This window comes from Nannospalax galili, unplaced genomic scaffold, assembly GCF_000622305.1.
Source record: "Nannospalax galili isolate Female #2095 unplaced genomic scaffold, S.galili_v1.0 scaffold278, whole genome shotgun sequence".
NCBI classification, from domain to species: domain Eukaryota; kingdom Metazoa; phylum Chordata; class Mammalia; order Rodentia; family Spalacidae; genus Nannospalax; species Nannospalax galili.
This window is the reverse complement of record NW_008347536.1, coordinates 369,514-391,568: the sequence shown is the minus strand read 5'-3', so window position 1 is coordinate 391,568 and position 22,055 is coordinate 369,514. Positions and strand designations below refer to the sequence as shown.

The 22,055-nt window shown below is 35.2% G+C and overlaps 1 protein-coding gene across 4 annotated transcripts in view; it reads right to left on the bottom strand.

Annotated features, from left to right (window-relative positions):
* Window positions 1-22,055, bottom strand: part of Grm5 (glutamate metabotropic receptor 5) — a 553,026-nt gene that overhangs the window by 315,640 nt on the left and 215,331 nt on the right. For all 4 annotated transcript variants that reach the window (XM_008844122.2, XM_008844124.2, XM_008844125.2 and 1 more), the window contains exon 3: window positions 11,725-11,974. In XM_008844122.2, coding sequence (XP_008842344.1) covers window positions 11,725-11,974 — 250 coding nt within the window. The remainder of the gene's footprint in view (window positions 1-11,724; window positions 11,975-22,055) is intronic.

The following is a 22,055-nucleotide window of genomic DNA, read 5'->3' as shown; positions in this document are numbered from 1 at the left end:
TCTCACCCTGGGGTGATTGCAGTTTGCATTTAAGCCCCGCCCCCCAGGTTACTATAGTTCCTGTTCTCAGCTTCTCAGAGCATCTCAATTTTAAGCATTATATTCTCTATCAATATGGTACCCAGCCAGAGCCCTATGCACCTCAGGGACTCTTTTTCACTGCTTATATGTCTCATTGGAAGTAATTGTCTCATGTAAAACTCACAGCTGAATTTGAGGCTTTTGAGGCTTGAATTGAGCTGTGAGCTTTTACTGTGGGTAGAATCACCAGTTTCTTATCACTAGGGCTGCATGGCTTACCTTTGAAATGAGCATACTATCTCCCCTCCCTCCACCAGACAATCACACAGACAGAGCTATGTTTGGCTCACTTCCTTCTTTTATGACTTGTTAGGACTTTCGCACCTCCTGTCTTCCTTTTTTCCCCCTGATCCTGACAGTTCTTCCCCAGGTCACAAGGAAGCAGCTTTGAGTCCATCATTTTATCCAGAATTCTTGCTGATTTATGCTTCCAACATTGACAATGAAGAAAAGATTTACCAACAACTGAAAATATTTTAGTATTTCATACATGCCATTATATACGTTCATATTTTTCCACCAGAGGCAAGACATTATTTTAAACAAAGGTAATTTGCATTATGGGCTGGAGAGATGGCTCAGAGTTTATGGCCACTTACTGCTCTTCCAGAAGTTCCACAGTGTGATTCCCAGCACCCACCTTAACTCAAATTCCAGGGTTTTTGATACTCTCTTCTGGCCTCTGAAGGCACCAGGGACACATGTGGTACGCTTATATACATACAAGCAAAACATTCATAAACATTAAAAAAGGTGTATGCAAGTCAAGCGTTGTGGCACACACCTTTAATTCTAGCCCATGGGATGTAGAGACAGGCTGATCTCTGTGAGAATAAGGCTAGCCTGGTCTATGTAGTATAGTGATTTCCAGGCCAGTGGTACAAGGAGACCCCATCTCATAAAGACCAAAAAAAAAAAAAAAAAAAAAAAAAAAAAAAAAAAAGATAAAAAGGCATATGATGATGAGGGAGAGGCTTGCATAGGGCTCATACAGACTATTTTGATTACTTAAAAACCTAGACCCATTAAAGCACTGGCAATTTAATTTTTTATTTTCTCAACTTAAAAAATTGCTTCAAATTATTATCATTTAGTATCAGAAAGAATATTTTACTTCCATTTTGTAATATTTAAAGTATTAATGAAGTGTAAGTTGTAAGTATGGTTTTGGTACCGTTTCAGAATTCAGAGAACCAAATTCAAACTAAGCTAAGCTTTAAAAAACACACCCCAAAGCTTTGTTTACATAAAAATTGTAAGATTACATAGACTTAAAAAGAAAATTTTCCCATTGAATTGTTAACCATTGATTGTTTTCTCTTGTTATGCTATATCATTAAACCTATTCTAGAAACTACAAAACATAAATATGGAAATGTGAAGCTATAGCAGTCTCATGAGACTACCATGTTAAAAGTAGATAAACTAATGCTATTTTGATCTACCATTATCGCTGATTGCAGGAAGCAAAAGGTTTATTTATAATGGATTTTTAAATGCTCCCTTTCTCCATCTAAATAGATGATCTGTATGGAGGATTCATTTATTTAGAAATGCTGAAGTTATGACCAGCGACACAGAGACCCCTGTGTAAGTTCAAATTCAACATTTATGCAAATGTGGGCACTTTAACTAAGGCCTTATTGAGAACATCATTTACCTATATTTTATTTCCACCACCCTTGCTGGGGTCTCATTCAGGGTCCTGCTTGGCGCTGCTCCACAATGAAAAAAGTCCACTGTCACTCCTTGAACTCAAACACAAAGTCAAATGACTCCTCTCTGTGTGCACAGTCATTATCCATGGAGAATTCTAGAACTTTAAGCTTTTAACTTCCTCTAAATATGTTACATCTTTCTTCCTATGTAAGGCATTACTTTGGACAAATGAACAGTCAACTGCTCAAAATGTAGCACAGTTGAGAACAGGGGAGAATCGAACTGGCCTGGCTGGTTTGAGATCCCGACGTTGTCTCCTGGTTCGTAGGGAGAAGCCTGTTATTCTCCTAGACCTGCTGTCTCTGATCTCAGGTGATGCCAGGGTTCTAAATTTAAAACTCATAAGAATTCTCTTCACCACACTAAATGCTAAAGCTTTTATTGTAGAAGGTCACTTCTATGGAAAAGGGCATATCTCTTCTTAAGATGAATAAATGATCTGTATAAATGGCAAATGTCTTTATTGCTCTTGCTGTTGTTGAAGAATTGAACATAACTTATTTTTTTCTTGAGGTATTTTTCCACTTAATCTGGATAGAGCAATAAATAGAATAAGGGAAATAAAAATTTGCCATCATGATGATTACAGTGTGTCACAGATGAGGGAGATAATAAGCTAAATTAATACAAAATTATATAACATTAGGAAGCAGTAAGTATTGTTGACAAAAATAAAATTGGTAGCAGGTGGAGCCGTGTGTAGGAGGATATGTTTTGTACATAAATACGGAAGTTCGTAAGAAGCTGATGCGTGAAAGATTTCAGATGAGAAATCTAGCGAGGATATCTGATTCAGACAAAGGAAACAGTAAGCGTGAGGGTCCCGAGATGGGTCCTTAAACAAGGAAATGGGAAGTGTGCTGAAGTGATGTATGAGTGAGGATTTCAGATGATAAATCTAATAATGAGAATATCTAGGAAAGACTGGTATCTTGACAAGGAAAATAGTAGGTACAAAGGCGTTGATGAGGGAACAGGGCAACTGCTGTGTCAGGACTGAAGTGGACCAGGAAGACCATAGAGCACAGATGGAGAGTAAAAGGCGTATGTGTATAGTATTGTTAAAACTGTACCTTTCTTGTAAATAAAGTAGTAAAGCGTTCCATGGAATTTTTCCTTATTTTTATTTTATGTGTATAAATATTTTGCCTGTGTGTATGTATACCCATGTGTGTACTGCCTGTGGAGGTCAGAAAAGAATGACAGAGACACCATGTGGGTGCTGGGAACCAGACCCAGGTGCTATGCAAGAGCTTTTAACCATTGAGTCATCTTGCTAGTTCATGACTATTTAAACAAAAAGGATAAACTAGTGTGTTTCATTACCATCTTGAATTTGAACACAAATATAAATTGCTGTTAAAGTAATAATTGCGATGGAAAAATGTGTATTCATAACTTGAGTTCCTATTTTCAAATTCAATCTTATTTGTTGAAAATTGGGGATGTGCTGGGTGTGATGGTACATTCCTTTAATCTCAGCACTCAGGAGACAGAGGAAGGACGATCTCTGTGAGATCATGACCAGCATGGTCTACATAATGAGTTCCAGGCCAGCTGGAGTTACAGGGAGGCCTTGTCTAAAAAATAAAAATAATAAGGAAAGAAAATTGAGGATGCTTGTGTGTGTGTGTGTGTGTGTGTGTGTGTGTGTGTGTATAGACTTGTGTATCAGTGTGTGTGGGTACTGTGGATATCTGGATCTCTGTGTATGTGTGTCTAATCTGTAGATTTGGATCTGGCAATATGAGAACCTCGGATTACTCACAAGTCAATGCAAAGAGGAGAAAATAAGTAAATATGATAAACACAAACATATAAAGAATTTTTGAAAACAGTAATACAACAATACAGTTCCATCAAATTCAAGTACAGAAAATATCTGTTGTCACCATTAGTGTACAGAGTGATGTAGAGCAATGAATGAATGTGATAAGTCATGAAAGGGGCATAGTTAACATAAGTAAAAGGAAGCAAATGGCTCAGTTGTGCTGTGTGAGTGTAGTTACATAGACAGAAAACCCAAAGCTTCATCAGTTAACTATGAATATTAAAGAAGGAATTTGAATTACAGACATAACAGTAACATTTTTATCCAACTAGTAATAATTAGAAATTTAAAATTTACTGACAAACACCCTTAAGCACTTTAAAAATTTAAGAAAATATTCTATACATAAAGCAGTCTATCAATATGGAAGCTCAAAACATACATACAAGGCATCCTCTCTTTCACAATATTTAATACTAACAGCCTAATTTCCTAAATAAAATTACTGTGGGCCAACAGTATTTATGAATGATGAGATTATGAAAATAAGGCTACATGCCTTGTCAATATTAACTTTAATTCAAAATAGTGTAAGACGCTACATTAAGCACAGAGGAAAATAACAGAACAATAGTGATGAAGCGTTACTATAGAATCAGGCACTAGTTTGCAGAAAATATAGTACTGTTACATCAGCATCAAATCAATATTTTTAAACACAAAACATGAAGTAGAAAATATTACTGCTATTTCAGTAGAAAAGGATTATGTAGGGCTACCTTCCTTAAAGGAGGTAGTACCAGACCTCCTTCTGCTGTCTTTAAAAACCATATTGAATTAATTTAATAAAAATAAGAAAAAAATAATAAGCAAGGAAAATTTTATTTTTTCAGAGAAATCTTGATCAAAGATCGAAATCCAGAAGCTACAAAACAAAAAATTGCGTTTGATTATGAAAAGACCAATGAAATTTAACACACAGACAAGAATACAAGAGTACAAAGGAAGAAAATGTGGGTGCGTAGGTGCATGTGCGCACACGCACACACACATGCAAGTGTATGCACACCTACACATGCATGAATTTGCAGAGAGAGAGAGAGGGAGGGAGGGAGGGAGGGAGAGAAAGAGGAGATTCTGTGAAGCTTTCCTGTATACAGGTATGTGTCTAAGGATGTCTGTGGGATTCTTTGCTTCACCATTGTATTAATAAACTGACTTTTCCCATTGCAAAGGTTTGGTTAGTTGATACGCATGTTTATGGAATAGAGAAATGCCTTCTTTTCTTCACTGATGATTTTGCTAAGGCCAGAAGCTCTCTGTGAGCACTAAAAGCTATGAAATAGAGCTCTTTCATAAAGTGACAGGGAGAATGTGCTGAGGAAGACCTCCGTTCTCCACTAGGAGGCTCTTACTGGCTTCCTTCACAGCAGCATGCATTTATCTGCGTTAGTGCTCTGTGAGGACTCAGAAGCTTACCTTATAATTAAGTTAATGGGAATCAAAGAGCAAATTTCTCTACCTCTATGTAACAGTCAACCTGTTTTTTTCTTCTGCTGTTTCAGAAATTCTCAATGTAATTAATCAAGTGTGAAAGGCATAGTTGTTTTTTTTTTTAATCCCATGTATTCAAGAAGCTCCTGTGCAAGTGAGGAAGAGAAAAAGAAAAGAAAAACAAAACAAAACAAAACAAAATTTGTGAGTGAAAAGTTACCAGGGCACCCTTTGAGGTGTCGGGGAGAGGGTGCTGAATATGATCAAAAAGCATAGTATGAAATTCTGAAAGAATCAACAAAACATTATACTTATAAATGGAAAAGTCTGTAGAAGTTTTACTGGAGTTCAGATCCCCACAATAGCAGGGAAATGCCTTTTATGTTAAACTCGACTATTCAGGTAAATGACATGGATTTGATTACACAGAGGAAGCAGTATAGGTGATACTGTAAGGTAGGGTATATTGGAAAAATAATAAGAATGTTATCCCAAGAAGGTGAATGTGAAGATGTCTTAATGCTGAGACAACCCAGGAATAAATGAATATGTTCTTGCATCTGTACAGACTTAACAGTTAGTTTTGATAACTATCTATTCCATCTGAGCCCATGTCTTCCTAGTCATTAAATATTTTACATCTCATTTCTGATTGTAGTAGGAAAAATTATAGGTAGATTCAAGCCATAAGTTAAAAGGCCATATTTGACAAAATAGAGTTCAATATGAGAGCAGAAGGGAGTGGCTTACAAATAGTTTGCAGAAGGTTGCCACTATTTCTTTTTAGATAAAGTATCTTTCACAAAGTTGACTAGAAAGGAAAAGAAAGGAAACATTCCATGCCATCAGCTCAGTTTGGCAAATGAAAGGAATAAAAATACTTTTATTAGAAAGATGAACATTTCTACCCAAGGGTACACTCCTTATTGTCCTTAGCACATTCTCATTTTTTTTAGATAAAATTAATCATTCAAGGCTGAATAGGAGGTTTTTCAAGTGTATTGTCTATTCCAGTTGCTTTAACTATTATATTTCAGTGTAATAAAGAAAAAATGAAATCTTCTTTGTTCTTTCTCTTCTGTTTATTGAGAAACACAGACTAAACACTAAAATCTGTACTCTGATCTCCATCAAGAGCTCCTATGACTGACCCCATCACCTGTCAGGTATCCTTGAATTTCTAGGGGAATTTAAATTAAAAAAGATAATTTATGTGCAAAGCACAACTGCTTCTAAGTGGATATTGAAACCATGTATTACTACTGTATAAGTTAGTAGAGGTGATTTCACACTGGAAAACACTGGATTAAAGTCAGCAGCTTTTATACAAAGAATCCCAAAATAAATATCCTAGGCATCATAGGACATGTGGCTTTTTCACAATTCTTTAATACTTCATTATAAACATGCAGCCAAGAACATTACATAAACCGAAGAGACTGCCAATACAGCTTTACCTCCGTGTCCTGTGAGTTCCACCATCAAATCAGTCTTCTGGAAAAGCAAAGAATGCTAACATATTCCTTTCAAAGGATACATACATACAAAATATTTTGTGTTTGCCTTTGGTTATCTATGGATGTTTTCCTGAGTTTATGAAGCATCATAAAAACTTCCGTTTCCTGAAACCTAAATTCTGTTCACTAATATCTTATGAAAACAGTGTGACTCAAATATTCTATTGAATTTTTGTTTGTTTAATGAAAATTATATTGGTGCACATAATCTTATTTATACTTTAAAAGCAAGAAAACCCTGTTTTAAAAATCACTTTTTAAAAAGGGGTTTTATTTATTTATTTATTTATTTTAATTAATTTATTTATTTATTAATTTATTTATTTTTGTGTGTGTGCAGCTAGGTGCAAGTGTCCATAGAGGCCACAAAAGGACACTAGATTATCTGGACTTGAAGTTACAAGCTGTTGTGAACTGCCCAGTGTTCGGTGTCAGTACTGGTACATGAATTCCAGTTCTGCAACATGCTCTTAACTGCTGACCCATGACTGTAGTCCCTGAAGAATCATTTTAGTTACTGTATTTTTCTTAATGTGTTTTCATGTTAGCCAAAGAGAAAAAACTAATGATATTTTATGCTACTAAGATTCAATTTATAAGGATTATCAAAGACCCACAAATGTCTATCATGATCAAAGATACAGGCTGCCTCCCATTGTCCTCTCTGACACTTGTCTGTGTGATCTTGAGTAAGTCAGTAGTCTCTGCATCAGTTTCCTTAGCTATAAAATACCTTCCAGGTAGATCTTTAATGAAGACCCAATTAATTAATAGATGAGAACAATCACATGTAACAATACTTACTAAAAAAGAACACTTTATAAATAACTATTATTAACATCTGTTAAAAAATATTCTCCTAAATAAATATTATAAATACAAAGATCCTCCAAACTAGCAGAACTTGAATTGTGAAGACTCTAGCCCAGGAGACTTTAAAGCGATGAGTAGTTTCATCCTACACACAGGAGCCCCCTTTGTCCAGGGATATCACTGAGTTCCTCTGCTCTCCTCTTGGGCTTTTCTGCTTTTCATACCCAAACAGCTTCAGGGGTGTCCAGTACCACTTACATTTCAGCTGAACATCTGTTGATCTTGCTGACCACTGATAGGATAAGTCATCCCTCTAAGATTTAGATTTTCCATTGAAAAATCAGATTAATAAACCAACCTCAGAAGGGACTCTTGAGAGATAAATGTTTTAGTCTTCAAATTTCAATAAAGTGTACTAAAGAGAAATTTCCCCTGCCCATGAGGGAACAATATAGATTCATGTATTTGCACCCTCTCCCTTTCTCACCAGGGACAGACTCACCTGTCTGATGAGAGTGGAGGCATGGAGCATGTATCACTTGGCCTCCTTTTTTTAATGGAAAAATCTGTTGCCTGAACTTCAGATTTTTTTTTTGTCTTGTTGTCTAACAAGGACACTCTTGTTTTAAGTTCACATTGAGGTTTATAACTTTTATTTATTTATTTTTTTGTCTTTTTTTTGAGACAGGGTCTCTCTGTAGTCCCAGCTGACCTGAACTCACTATGTAGACCAGGCTGGTCTTGAACTCATGAAGATCCGCCTGCCTCTGCCTCCCAAATGCTGGGATTAAAGGCGTGTGCCACCACACCTGGCATAACTTTTATATACTATAGCTCCAGTGTTACATTTCCAATTCTAGAATAAGACGGTGTGTACATTCGAGAAAAAATAAGCCCCTTTAGAAACATCATCATGGTTGAGGTTCTGGTCTCTTTCTTCTATAAGGTCACAGTGTTTAGCAAGGCTATTTCATGGACCTGAACAAGCTGATTTTATTGACATCAAGACAACACACTACACAGAGTTTAATGTGAAGGCTGAGTGTCTGTGTCTCTGTGTCTCTAACAGTCTATTGATTTGTAGCACTGATGGAAAGATTTGTTGATGGATGCAGTTTCCTGAGCAGCAGAGTTTTCTTAGTTCTGCCAAATATGTTAACTGAATAACCTATTAAATAGCAATGACCCAAGACATCTAGAAAGGCTTACAAGTAATAACGAATATAAAATATGGGACTCTTGAGCAATGAGCTTTTGTTTCTAGTTTCCAAGAACCATTCTTGCAAGTACAAACCTACAAACAGAAGGAGCAGCGCTGAGATTAGGGGGATGCATTGGTAAACTGATAGGGATCTTTAGGAAGCAGCACATGGAACCAGGGATTTGTTGTCCTACTCTGTAGAAGTCAGGTCCATAAAGCAAAGCAAAAGTACTGGATTGAGTCATGGCTGCTGGGTTATTGTATGACTCTAAGCCTTGGATTTCAACTTTGTGGTTATCAGCTCCCTCATTTATACAAAGAAAAAGAACAGATGTTCTACTTTTTGTCCTACAACATTTAAAATTTATTTTCTGTTTAATGATCATATCATTAAAATGTTTAAGTCTAAGGTAATTTTTCTACAAAATAGAGATAATGACCATACTCTAGCTCATTATGGATTTTTTCATACTGCATCACTGTCTAGGAATACTATAAAAATAAAAAGTATTTTCTGTTTCATTCACACATATGTCACAAGCATTTCAATGAAAATTATGTATTCAGTATTTGTTAAATGAATGGTTAAATAAAATAATTCATACATAGAGCTTAATACAATATTTGATTACAATACATCCGGTCCACTTTGACAAATGCTTCTGAAAATGGTCTCCTAACACACAAAGTGCCATCATATTAAACATAATCAAAGAAGCAAAAATGTTTCAGAGAAAAATAGAACACCATGGATCATATTTTTGTTTCCAAATACTTGAAAGATTATCAGGTGGTCTTCCAGAGAAAATTAGAAGCCAGATGAGGCTATTACAAGGAAATATTTTAAAATTCAGAATAAAGGATATGGTTTAATGAAATTGCTAAAAGATAAAGTGCATTAGTGCTCAACTAAATATAATTATTACATAACAAATCAATAAAGAGGCTGAGAAATTGAGAAATTAACTGAAGATCTTTTTTGATTAACTGATTTGGAATTTTCTATATTTAGTATATTTAGAATTCATTTTAGGTTATAAAAATCTTTGAATTTTTATTTTGTGGTATAATAGGCAATAGAAATAAAAGTAGAAAATGGAAAATATTATAAATATTTACTTTCAGTGTGTAATACCTACATTCTTGTCATCTAATTCTGGCCACAGAAGCCAATAGGATCTGTGGAATCTTTTATCCTCCATTAGAAAAAAAAATCAGACTGTCAAACCAGTAGTTTTCAAATGAATAAATGAGATAATTCATGTAAAGAGCTTAATACATTATTTGGTATAAAAATTTTTGGTCCAATTTGATTAATACTACTCAAAATACCATTTGTTTCCTGTTTGTACTTCATTATTAACATGGTCCTTTGGAATATGAAAAGATTGTCAATGGGCATATTCTTTAGTCTATGAGACCAAATGATTCATCACCACTGCCAAGTTAAGTACAGAAGCTATTAAAGATACTTTAGACAAAATGTATGACATCAGTTTGAAAGAAGCTTCACCTAATATATTATGAAGAATGTATGATCTTATACAAAAATAACATCAATTTACTGCTATCATTTCAGTCAAAAAATAATAAGGTGCATAAATTGACTAAAAAAATTTACATCATCAGGAGTCAAGTCTGAACACAGAAGGTCTATTAAGCATTTGGAAAACAAGGAAAATATGTTTTATTTTTGTAAACTATCAAAAAGTAACAGCAACTGAGATGGCCTTCTATTGCTGATAGAAATATCAAAAGAGGAGAGGTCTCCTATGCTTTTCCTAGTAAACGATAGCTTTTCAGGAAAGATATTTGATACACGAGATCTTCTTTAAGGATAGAATGGAAGAAGCTTACATGCCAATCCTAATGTTCCCTGTCTAGAATGAACTTCATTCACATATTCAAGACTATGGTATCTTCTTAAATTGTGATGATAAACTTAATGCATTTAATTGACCAAGCTGTGGTACTTAAATATTTAAATAAACATTAAGGCATTTTTGTGATGGTATTTCAGGTGACATCATTTGAATCAACAAATCTGAATCAGAGTTAGTAAAGCAGACAATTCCCTCTCCCTTTCCACACACACACTCGAAAAAATTTCATCTAATCAGATAAGGCATGAATGAAAACAGAAGGTTACACAAGAGGGATATCTGCCTGAGGACAACACATGGGACACTGGTCTTTCTCAGCCTTCTGAAGTGGTCTATGACAAAGACTTTTCTTGGTATAGGACTTGCTGGTTTTCATGACAGAAGTTAATACTGCCAGCTCTAATGAAGTGCAGGCCTGTATTGGCACCTGAACTACACATGAGTCTTTTAGTTTCTTGGCTTTCCAAATGCAGATTCTGGGAGTTCACATACTCCTTAAACATATGGATTAATTCCTTATAATAAATGGTACACAGATATGAATCTCACATGTATATCTATATAGTGCACACTACATATATTTTTATACTACATATAAGCATATATGTGTATTAGCTTTGGAATGTTTCTTTAGAAAACCAGACTAAAAAAATTTCTGAGTTGTATCAGCAGGGAACAAGCTGAGCTGTGTCAATTAAATAAAATATCTGAATAATTAAAGTCAATCCCTCACAGAAACTAATGTTTGAGATACTTGTCTAGTAGGAATGTTGTTGATTCAACAAGTTATTGACACTTTTGGAATACCAGCTATTGAATTACTATTCAAATTCTTTAAAATTAGTTTTGAAAACAAAAATCTTACTTTAAATCCAAAATTCTATGATTCTGAATTATAAAGTAAGCTTATTTAGATATTCTCAAAATCATTTTAGAAAGTAACACCAAAAATTTTTATGTTACATTTGTGTCTCTTGGCATCATTAAGAATTGAAGAAAGTGTATCATTCCCTATTGTCACTTTTGGGGACTTAAGAAGTCAGCATCTTCACATTCTTCCTCCTGCCTTCATTATCAATCAATACATATTACAGCTACTTACTTTCCATTATTTTCTCTAGGTTCTGTGATGCTTTATGATATTTAAGCTCTATTTCAGCCAGTCATATTCATATTCTAACACAATGGTCCATACGCAACAAAGAAATGTCAAACTTTTGGCATTGGCTGTTCATTGCCACTTACCTGCCCAGCAGCAGAAACTCCCCAGCTAGCCCCAGGCGTCTCATGGCCATCAACAGACCTCGCACTGTCATGCCTTCACAGAAGCAGGCCACCACTCGGGCTTTGGGCAAGTGACTTCGAAGCTTTTTCAGCAGTTTGTCGAAGCTCTGCTCGCCAGCATTGCTGTAGATTTTGTAAGAGTGAGCGATGCAAATCCCTTCCTTGGCTGACATATCTTTGAAAGCCTCCATCCCACTTTCTCCATAGTTGCCTGTATGAAAATGTACATACAAAATGATAAACTGAAATGAGGAAACTGCATTTATTAGGTGAAATAAAAAGCCAAACATGAGGCATGAAGATCACTGGATGGTATGGGACTTACTTGAACTTGAGGACTTGATCTTTCACTGACTTGTTCATTTTTCAAAAAAATGTACTTTAGCTACATTATAAATGGATGCATTAATATTACATACTTTAAAAAATCTGTTTTTATTGAACTTTTGTGTATTTCATCCAGAACATCTCAAACAATCTTAATCATTTTTACACCCCCATCCCCACTGGAACCCTTCTATACCCCCACAACTGGAACCATATACTCTGTCATCCATTTTAAGGCCCACTGTGTCAAGTGAGTATCTGCAGACACTCCCCAATGAAAGTTCATCCACTGAGGTCTAGTCAGCCTATCTAGAGTCCCTTTTAGGAAGGTCAGCTCTTCCTCACCTAGCAGTAATTAGTTGCCAATATCTCTTCAGATAACTATAGGGTTTTCCAGTTCTATGCTGGGTTTTTGTCTGCCTGAATTGCATGGGACCTCTGTATGCTGACAGCATTGCCATAGAATCATATGAGCAGAGTCCCAGGTGTTTGTAGGATTCCATATTGTCATGCATCTCCTCCCTGGCTCTTACAATGTTTCTGCCACCTCTTCTGTGATGTTCCCTGAGCCTTGGGTGGGTGAAGTTTAATAAAGGAGTTCTGTCCAAGGACCAGCATTGTGCATACTCTTAATCTCTTACTCTGGACATTTGTGAGTGTTTGTGTTCCTGGTCCTCTGTTGTATGAGGGTGCTTCTTTAATGAGAACTGAGAGATTCATTAGTATCCTCTTCCTTGACCTTCTTCTGTGGTTCTGTGAGCCTTAGGTGTAGACATTGCATTACAGATGTGTCACTTAGGACTGGGAAATTCATAGATGATGTCTGTGTGTGACCAGTTGTAGTACTTGGCAATAGCCTCTGACTGGTGCAAAATAAGCTTCTTTGATGAGTGGTGACTGAGACATTTGTCTGTAAATATAAGGTTGTTGACCAGCGTAGTCCAAGAGACCACCAAAATTACACAGGCTATGTCCACAACCCTTGATTGCCTCCAAGAACTTGAAGGTAAGACCCCACTACTGAAGACAGAACATACATTAGACACAGGATTTGGAGCAATAAAGCTGGAACTGACCTGAAGCCCCTTCCCCTGAAGGCTAGTTCTCATAGCTTTGGAGAGCACTATGAAGGTGCCAAGGGAAAACATTAGTTGATGGTCCAACACCAGCTTCAAGGCCAAATAACCACATCACTGGCTGGCACAGCATGCGACACTGGTGCAGTAGTGGCACTTTTATCTCCGGGGCAATCAACAGCTACTTAATTGGACTAAAAGCCCATTCAATGGGAGGAAACTATAAAAATAACCAAATACATGTGGCTGGAGTTGTCCAAGATCTTAGAGAAACCCCAAGACTGTCATATCCCTAGACTAATGTAATTTCTTACTATGTGCAATATTTTATATTTTTATTGAAACAGAGAAAATAATATAAAAATGCAAGCAGTTTGACCCTTCTATTTTTGACACAGAAAAGTTTCTGTTTTTAAAGTTCTACTATCTGTTCTTAAATTTTTTTATTTTGTAATTTTAAATTAAATTTATTTCAAATGAGAGATAGAACAAAACTAAGATTTTGTCCTGTTCCCAACTTATTTACATAGCATAATGTTCTTCAGCCCATCCACCTTGTAATAAAGGACAGGATTTCATTCTTTCTTACTGTGAAATAAAATAGTATCCCACATTTTCTGCATGTGTTTGTCAGGTAAGACTGCTTCAGATGTTTCCATTTATTGACAGCTGCGAATAGAGCCGCAAAGATTGCAAGTGAGCAATGATCTCTTCAGTGTGCAAATTCGACTCCTTTTCAATATAGACTCATATCCTAAGTACAATGTGTTGGTATTTTTATGCTACTTTCAGTTCATGTTATCCTGTTCCCCTTTGCTTCTCACTATATAATAGTTCATTCATCTGCTATGGTTTGGATCTGGTTTATCTCCCAAAGCTCATGTGCTGGAAAGTTGGTCTGCAGTGTGGCCATGGTGAGGTGGTAAGAACTTTAAGAAGTGAACCCTAAAAAGTGCAGAGAATAAGATAGAGGCTTCAGATTGCTTATCCCTGCATAGGTCATCTAAATCAGACTTCTGCCTCCCAAGGCTCAATGATCATTGTGGAAGAGTGGTGGTAAAGATTGTATGAGTCAGAGGCAGTGGATAACCACTAGGAAATAAAGTTTTCCAGACAGCTGGTCAGTTATTCATATGAACTCACAACAATGGTGGCAGCATGCACAAGTTCAAAGAAGAGAAAATCACAGCATAGTTATGGGGAAGTAAGAAATCTCAACCCAACCTAAGGAACCTTTAGTACAGAGACTGGGAGAGTCAATCTCTTTCAAGTGTAGGACTCTTTGTAGGTTAACTAGGTTCCAGTGGATGGACCAACACTGGACTTTAAGGGACACAAACTGTATATATATGAAGAAGTAAGGCCTAGGGGAGAAGATTAGAGGACAGGATTCCACTTACATCCGTTGACTAATGTTAGGAATGGATAAGGTCTGACAGGATAGGTTTGTTTTCATTAGTTTTTACAAAAAGAGAAAGCTTGGTTCTTACTCAATGTCTGTATGTGGTTGATTTCCTTTCTGTGTCCCCATAATATAATAAAACATCTAGACACAAGCACCATACTATTTGGACTTCCTAATTACCTAAATAATGAGTCAAACAAACCTCTTTTATAATATATTATCCATGTATTATAAAATATATTATGTCATGGAAAAAAATTAAATAAGATACACACTGATTAACAATTTTATGTTTTAAGTCAAAATATATATATACAGATATATGCAAATCTACAGTATACACAAACACACATATATATATAGTATTACGTATACTTTCCACAGTATAGATGATATCCTGAAAATATTTTAGGGTATTCTTTTTACATACAATATTATGTATTCTATACTATATAGTAATAATCATGATATTTATAGCTTGGTGATCTAAAATAAAAGATGCAAATCCTCAATTGAGATTTAGTCTTGTCATATATACATATGAAAGTATGTAAAAAATCATTTAAATTTATATTGTCCATAATCATAGAGTAGTTAATCATACTGATAATTCACAGGCCCATTACAAAAATTAGAGGTGAGGGATTAATAATCATTCTAATTAATTTTTTTTGGTAAAATAGTGGCAATTATATCTTTGGAATAGCCAATAGCTTTCTAATTGGACTTAAGGTCTGCTGAATAGGAGGGAATTCATACCTGGTGCTGTAAACTCAGCCACGTATATGCAGCTAGAGACATCACAGACCCTAGAGGAGAACCTTCCAATGCCATTATCTTAATCACTATAATTTCTAACTGTATTCTAATACTTATCCTTATCCCCACAGATAATTGTGGCTCTCACCACTCCTTAAAGAAGCTTTTTTGCAGCAGACAGAAGTTACTACAGAGATCCAGAATTGGTCAAAATGTAAAGAATAAGTGACTATGGGGTGCCCAGCCCTAAGTGGTACATGTGGAATGTAACTCCTATACCTCAGACTCAGGGAACATTGTGGAAGAGGAGGCAGAAGGATTATAAGAGCTAGAGGACCAGGACACCTTCTCTGAGATGGTATCTTCTAGATATGACAGAAATATTGTACCCATGAAATCTCAACAATATGGCTGCCTAAATTTGATCTGCAGAATGACCACAGCAGCTGACATGCCTACGTGGATGATCATCTTCTAAAATCAATGAAAAATGAGGATTAATATTGACAAGCAACTGTATGAAAAATCACAGCAAGATTTTTATGTAAATGATCTCATTTAATTTCCACTGTAATAAACTTGAGTTAAGTATTATCAACTGCATTCTATAGACAAACTATAGATGTCATTAGGTCTCTGTTTACTCAGAGTTATAAATATTAATAGTGCTCAAAGGCTGAAACTCCTTTCACAGATTTTTAAGTGCAGGTTCTGCTCTCTCATACCTCCACAGCTGCCTCTTGAGACTATCAGGACTCCAATGATATCTGCATTTCACATTCTTCCTTAAAGGTTATGATGCTTTTTAATTTTATACTTTGAGTAACCAAAGGCTCTTTAAATTAAACTAATCTTATTTTTTGTTTTCTAAAATTTAAGCAAGATTGATTGACATGAAAAATGTGGGGATATTATTACAAGACAGGCAAGCTGTAGAATATAAAAGATGGTGACCAACCTACAATTAGCTAGATTGAGAAGCTGGTGTCTTATTAGGAGGAGTAAATATCATTCGAATAGGGATGGTTAGGCATGTCATAGGTCTACACAGAAATTATACTCAGCAAGTGGTTAGGTGGCTGAGTCTGGCTAGAATTCAGGCCTTCTGATATCCGCCCCTCTGTGTGCTCTACCATAACACAGATACTTTGCTCAAATGAGTTCCTCAAACTTTAAGGACAAATGCAGACAAAATGCAAAGGGCAAAGCAGAACACACCAGCATAAACCTCAGCCCAAACCCTGGTGAGCCGGCTGCAACAGTTTTTTTTTTTTTTTTTTTTTTTAACCTCTAGAATTCAAAGCAACAAGAAGCCCCAGTGATTGTGACAGGTGGACAATCCAGTTATTTTGTAATTAACAAAGTTTAAAGGGTGCTTTCTGGAAAATGTGCCAAAAGGCCTAAATTATTGGTTTTATAGTGATCTGAGTAATTTAGTCTTTTTTTTTTTTATTTTTAGTCAACTATGCTTCATGCATTGCTTGAAGAAGTCACATGTGGAAGTAGTCACATAAATAGTTCAGTGTTAGGTGCAGCAATTTGGATGTAAATAGTAAAACTTAGTATATTTGCAGGTAAACAGAAACCCACCTGAAAATTTCACAATCGCTAACATTTCATTGAACAATTTTACATTTGATTATATAATCTTATGTAAATCAGGTTGGAATAGAGGAAAAATTTTTATTAAAGAAACCTAAATTTAAATTGAATTTAGAATTCTAGTTTCAGCTTTTTCAAGTGAAACAAAAATAATACTTAAATATTTGTATTTTTATATCATACTTTGCACATATAAAGTATCTTTTTAGGCAGCCTGAACTCAACCAACTTCAGTTATTGGGGTAACGAAGAGTATTCTAGATGTTCAGCTTTCCCTACTAGAACAATCAAAATAAACAGTGAAACCAATGAGAAAATCCTTTTCTTCTGCTCTATTTGGTTGCAAACTTATAACCACTATAAAACAGCTTAACTATGTAACTGACAAAAATATTTGTAAAATAGTAACTTGGACATCCAAGAAATCCATTGTAATATGGCAATTAAAATTGAGAATATGGGACTGGTTAGATGGTTCACAGGGTAAAGGCTCTTGTTGCCAAGCCTGATAGCCTGAGTTCAATTCCCAGAACCAACATGGTGGAAAGACAGAACCAACTCCCACAAGTTGTCAAGTGACCTTCACATGAACATTGTAACATGCTTATGCACACACACACATACACACACACGTAATGTAATAAAAATTAAAAATAAACACAAAATATGTGTACAATCAAATGGAATAGTTAAATGTAGCTGTGTCCCAACTGATGATACAAACACTGTGCCCTGAGATTATATAGCTGGAAACAATGAGGATACGAGGAAAAACAACATTACATTTCTTAAAGAATGAAATAGATTTAAGTAACACAGAGAAGGAAGAAAAAGCTGAGAAAATAAGCATGTTTCCAGTAATGAATCTAGTCATTGAGAAAGAAAGATATTGTGTAAATCATGAACCTTAGATGTTGCAGAAGAATTATGATTTCTTTTGTTTTGCTTTTTTTTTCTTTTGTTTTGTTTTTGTGACAGGGTCCCATTGTGTAGCATCAGCTGGCCTGGAACTCAAATAAAACTGGAAGAGATATCTAAACCAACAGATCCACAAATAAAAGCGAGAAACACAAGACACATTAAAAAGCCAAGCAATATGACTCCAGCAAAAGATTATAATTCCACAACTATTAAATTCAATGAGTAAAATGCCAGATGAATATTTAAAGGTCTATTAGTAAAATGAACAATGACCTCTAAGAGATTATGAACAAGGAGATGAATTCAATCCAGCGACTGGAGATAAAGTCATCAAAATATGAGAGAAAGTCAGGAAAACTGATGAAGAAAATTAGTCATAATTATGAAAAGTGAACAACATGAAAGAAAAAAATCAAGCAAATTGAGATGTTGAAAAAAAAGACATAATGGAAATGGAAGACTTATTGAATAAAATAAAAACCCACAATGACAACATCAACAATGGACTCAATGAAGCCAAAGAGAGTATACTAGGAATGGAGGACAAAGTCAAAGAAAAATTCCACTCAAGCACCACTAAAATAAAATAAAGTAAACGAGCTTGTGTCAATGTTCAAGAAGTCTGGGATAGTCTCAAGGGACCAAACACTGCAGTCCATTATGTGGAAGAAGGTACAGAGGTAAAACCTAAAGGTATCATGAATACTTTCAGTGAAATTGTAGTAGAAAATTTCCTGTATTTACAGAAAGAAATGACAACCAAACTAGACATATTTAGGACTCTAATCAGTCAAGATCAGAGAAGAATATATTTTAGTCAAGATGTCAAAATACAATCCAAAGAAACAATGTAAGGGAAATTTTCCAGCACACCTACAAATGCAAACACATGAGAATAATATAATATATATTATATATCAGCACCCACATATACCTACCACATACACACATGTTTGTATGTATGTGTTTGCATATGTATACATAATTAGCATCCCTAAAAGACAGGGAAGCACAGGATAATCCATTACAAACCTGAAAATAAATAACTGCCAACCAAAATTGCTGTATTTAGACAGCTATCTTTAAAAACTGACAGAGAAAGAAGTACATGTCAAGAAAATTGTAAACAAAGCCAGTAACAACGAGGAAGACATTGAATGGAATCCTAAAGAGAGAGAAGGAATGAAGGGTGGATCATGGAAGAAGTCAGAAGGAATATTTAAAATTTCTAGAATCAAATAGATATGGAAGACAAAATTATCAGAACCTTCAGAATATAGATAATAAACTTCTAAAAACAGATTTTATAGCTGTCAGTGCTTTCATTCAAAGGTCAGAAGGCTTCTCAAATAAATACAGTAATGAAATACCTCAGGGTCTTAGAAAAACAAGAGCTAGCAAAATCCAAAATCAGTCAACAACAAGAAATGATAAAGTAATGAAATAGAATATAAAATTACAAGTACATGAAATCAATCAGGTGAAGAACTGAGTCTTTAAAAAAGTAATCAAGTTTAGAAAAATCTTTGGCCAAACTAACCAAAAACAGAAATACACACTTTGTAAGATGACCAATCTGAGTTGGTGTACACACACACAGACACAGAGAGAGAGAGAGAGAGAGAGAGAGAGAGAGAGAGAGAGAGCCCAAATTTTAAAAGCTTAGAGAGGAAAAAGGGATGATACACTGAATTCCAAAGAAACTGAGATGCACATTAGTTAATGAGCCATTTTAAATGTCTTGCATTTCAAAACAACCTGGAAATTTAGAGGAAATGATTAACACAAACACACACACACACACACACACACACATATATACAGAGACACACATTCACACACACATTCACTGACACATATACACAATCACATCCGTATACATATACACTAACACACACACACACACACAGCTTATGAAATGAATTCAGAAGATAGAAAATTTTAAAATATTTTTAATGAGAAACTGAATCTAAATACTCATAAATGCCTCAACACAAGCAAAGCCCAGGGCACAATGCATTCACTGCTGAATTCTATCAAACCTTTAAGATTTGGGAACAGCCATAACTAGTACTCCTGAAACTATTCCAAAAAATTGAAAGCATGTTCTGTGATGCCTGGGCTAACCTTATACCAAAATCAGATAAAGAGAAGGCAATGAACCAAAGAAAATTGCACAACAATTTTATTGGTAAATGTGCACAAAAGTTTTCAATGAAATTCTTGCAAACTAACATGAAATTTTTTTCAAATATAATTTTTTTAATTTGTTGATTTTTTTTGTGTATATCACACAGAACATTTCAAACCATTTTATTCATCTATACACCCACTTCCCAGATGGCACCCTCCAATAGCCTCCCCCACCACTAGATCCCTTATACTTTGTCATCCTTGCTACTGTCTGCTGTGTTGTCGGCACCCCCAGCTGTTCCCCACTACTTGTCCATCCAGTGAATCTACTCATCTTATCTAGAGGTCTTCATTTCAGGGAGGTCTGCTGTTTCTCATCTATCAGCAATCAGTTGTCAATATTCCTTTGGATAAGGTTGGGGTCTGCTGTTCATTTTCCCAGTTCTGTGCTGGGTTACTATCTGGGAGTCCCTTGGGCCACCCTGGCCAACAACTCAAAAGAAGGTATCTCCTATCTGGCATTTTTTCTTGTTATATAGCCTTTAGCTATACATATGGACTCTTAAAAAATTATATTGTCCCCTTTAATCTTTGATTTGATCTTCATCCCTCAACTTGCTTGCACCAAAGCAATGCAAAACAGATCAAAGGCCTTAATGTAAGACATGAAACTTTGAAACTGTAAGAAGAAAACTTAGGGAAAATACTTGAAGATGAAGACATTGCAAGAACTTCTTGAAAAAGTCTTTGATAACCTAGGACATAATCCTAAATATCAAAAAATGACATTGAATAAAATTGAAAGTCATATGCTGAGCAAAGGAAAGCATCACCATAGTGAAAAGACAGCCTTCAGAATGGGGAGAATGCTTGCCAGTTATACATCAGACAGGGAATTAATATTTAGAATATGAGAAACTGTAAAACTTAAATGCCAGAAAAATCTTCCAATCTGTAAAAAGGTTAATGAACTGAATAGACGGTTCTGAAAGGAAGAAATAAAAATGGCCAACAGATATTTGGAAGTGATCAACATTCTTTACCTCCTTGGAAATGAGAATTAAAAGTGCTTTAAGATTCTGTCTGACTCTAGTAAGAATTACTGGCATCAAGAAAATAAATAAGAAATGCTGGGAGTGCAGACTCATACAACCACTGTGGAAAGCCACACAGAATTTTCTCCAAAAAAAAAATACAAGTACAATATGACCCAATTATAATAGTGTTTACTGTTCATCTGAAAGATTCTAAGTCAAAATGCCATAGAGAAACTTACACATCCATGTTTACTGTTACACTGTTCACAAAGGCTAAGAAATAGAACCAGACTAGATACACATCAGCAAATATCTAGATACATAAAAAATGGAACATGTGCACATTGGAGTTTTATTCAGCCATAAGGAAAAATGAAATGATGAAATTTACAGGAAAATGAATTCAACTAAAAACCATTATAGTCAATGATATAAGCCAACTAGGGAAGACAAATGTCACATGTTTATCTTATATGCTGAACCCAGCTATAAAATAATGTACATGTATTCAGTCTGTATACATTTGTGAATTTGGGTCACAAAACTGAAAAGGAACCATGAGAGAGGAGGTAAAGATGTTAATAGAGGAGAGAGGTTGTGGGCGACAGAGGCTAACAGAATGTATGTGACATTAAAACAGAACGGAGCATTGGGAAGATGAAAGGGCCAGTAATGGGGGACAGGAGTGCTAGGTGGGACAACTGAGGATCAGCGCTAATTCAAACAAGCTATAATGACCAATGAGCTGGAAAAATCCTACAATTAATTTCATCACTTTGTATACTCACCTTCAAAAATAATGATAAAATCCTGCAAAAAAGATTCAAAGAATTTCCCTTTCTCTGGAATTTTTCTCCTTTTCCACTACGATCCTCACTGTTCCCTGCATAGATGATGGTGTGTCACAATAAGTATTATCCTCTTCCATTTTTCAAACCTTACCAAACATCATTTCTGGATAATTACTTCTTATTATCCTGTTAATATGTGTATTAATTATTTTTATCCATGTTGTTCCTTCTGCATATATAT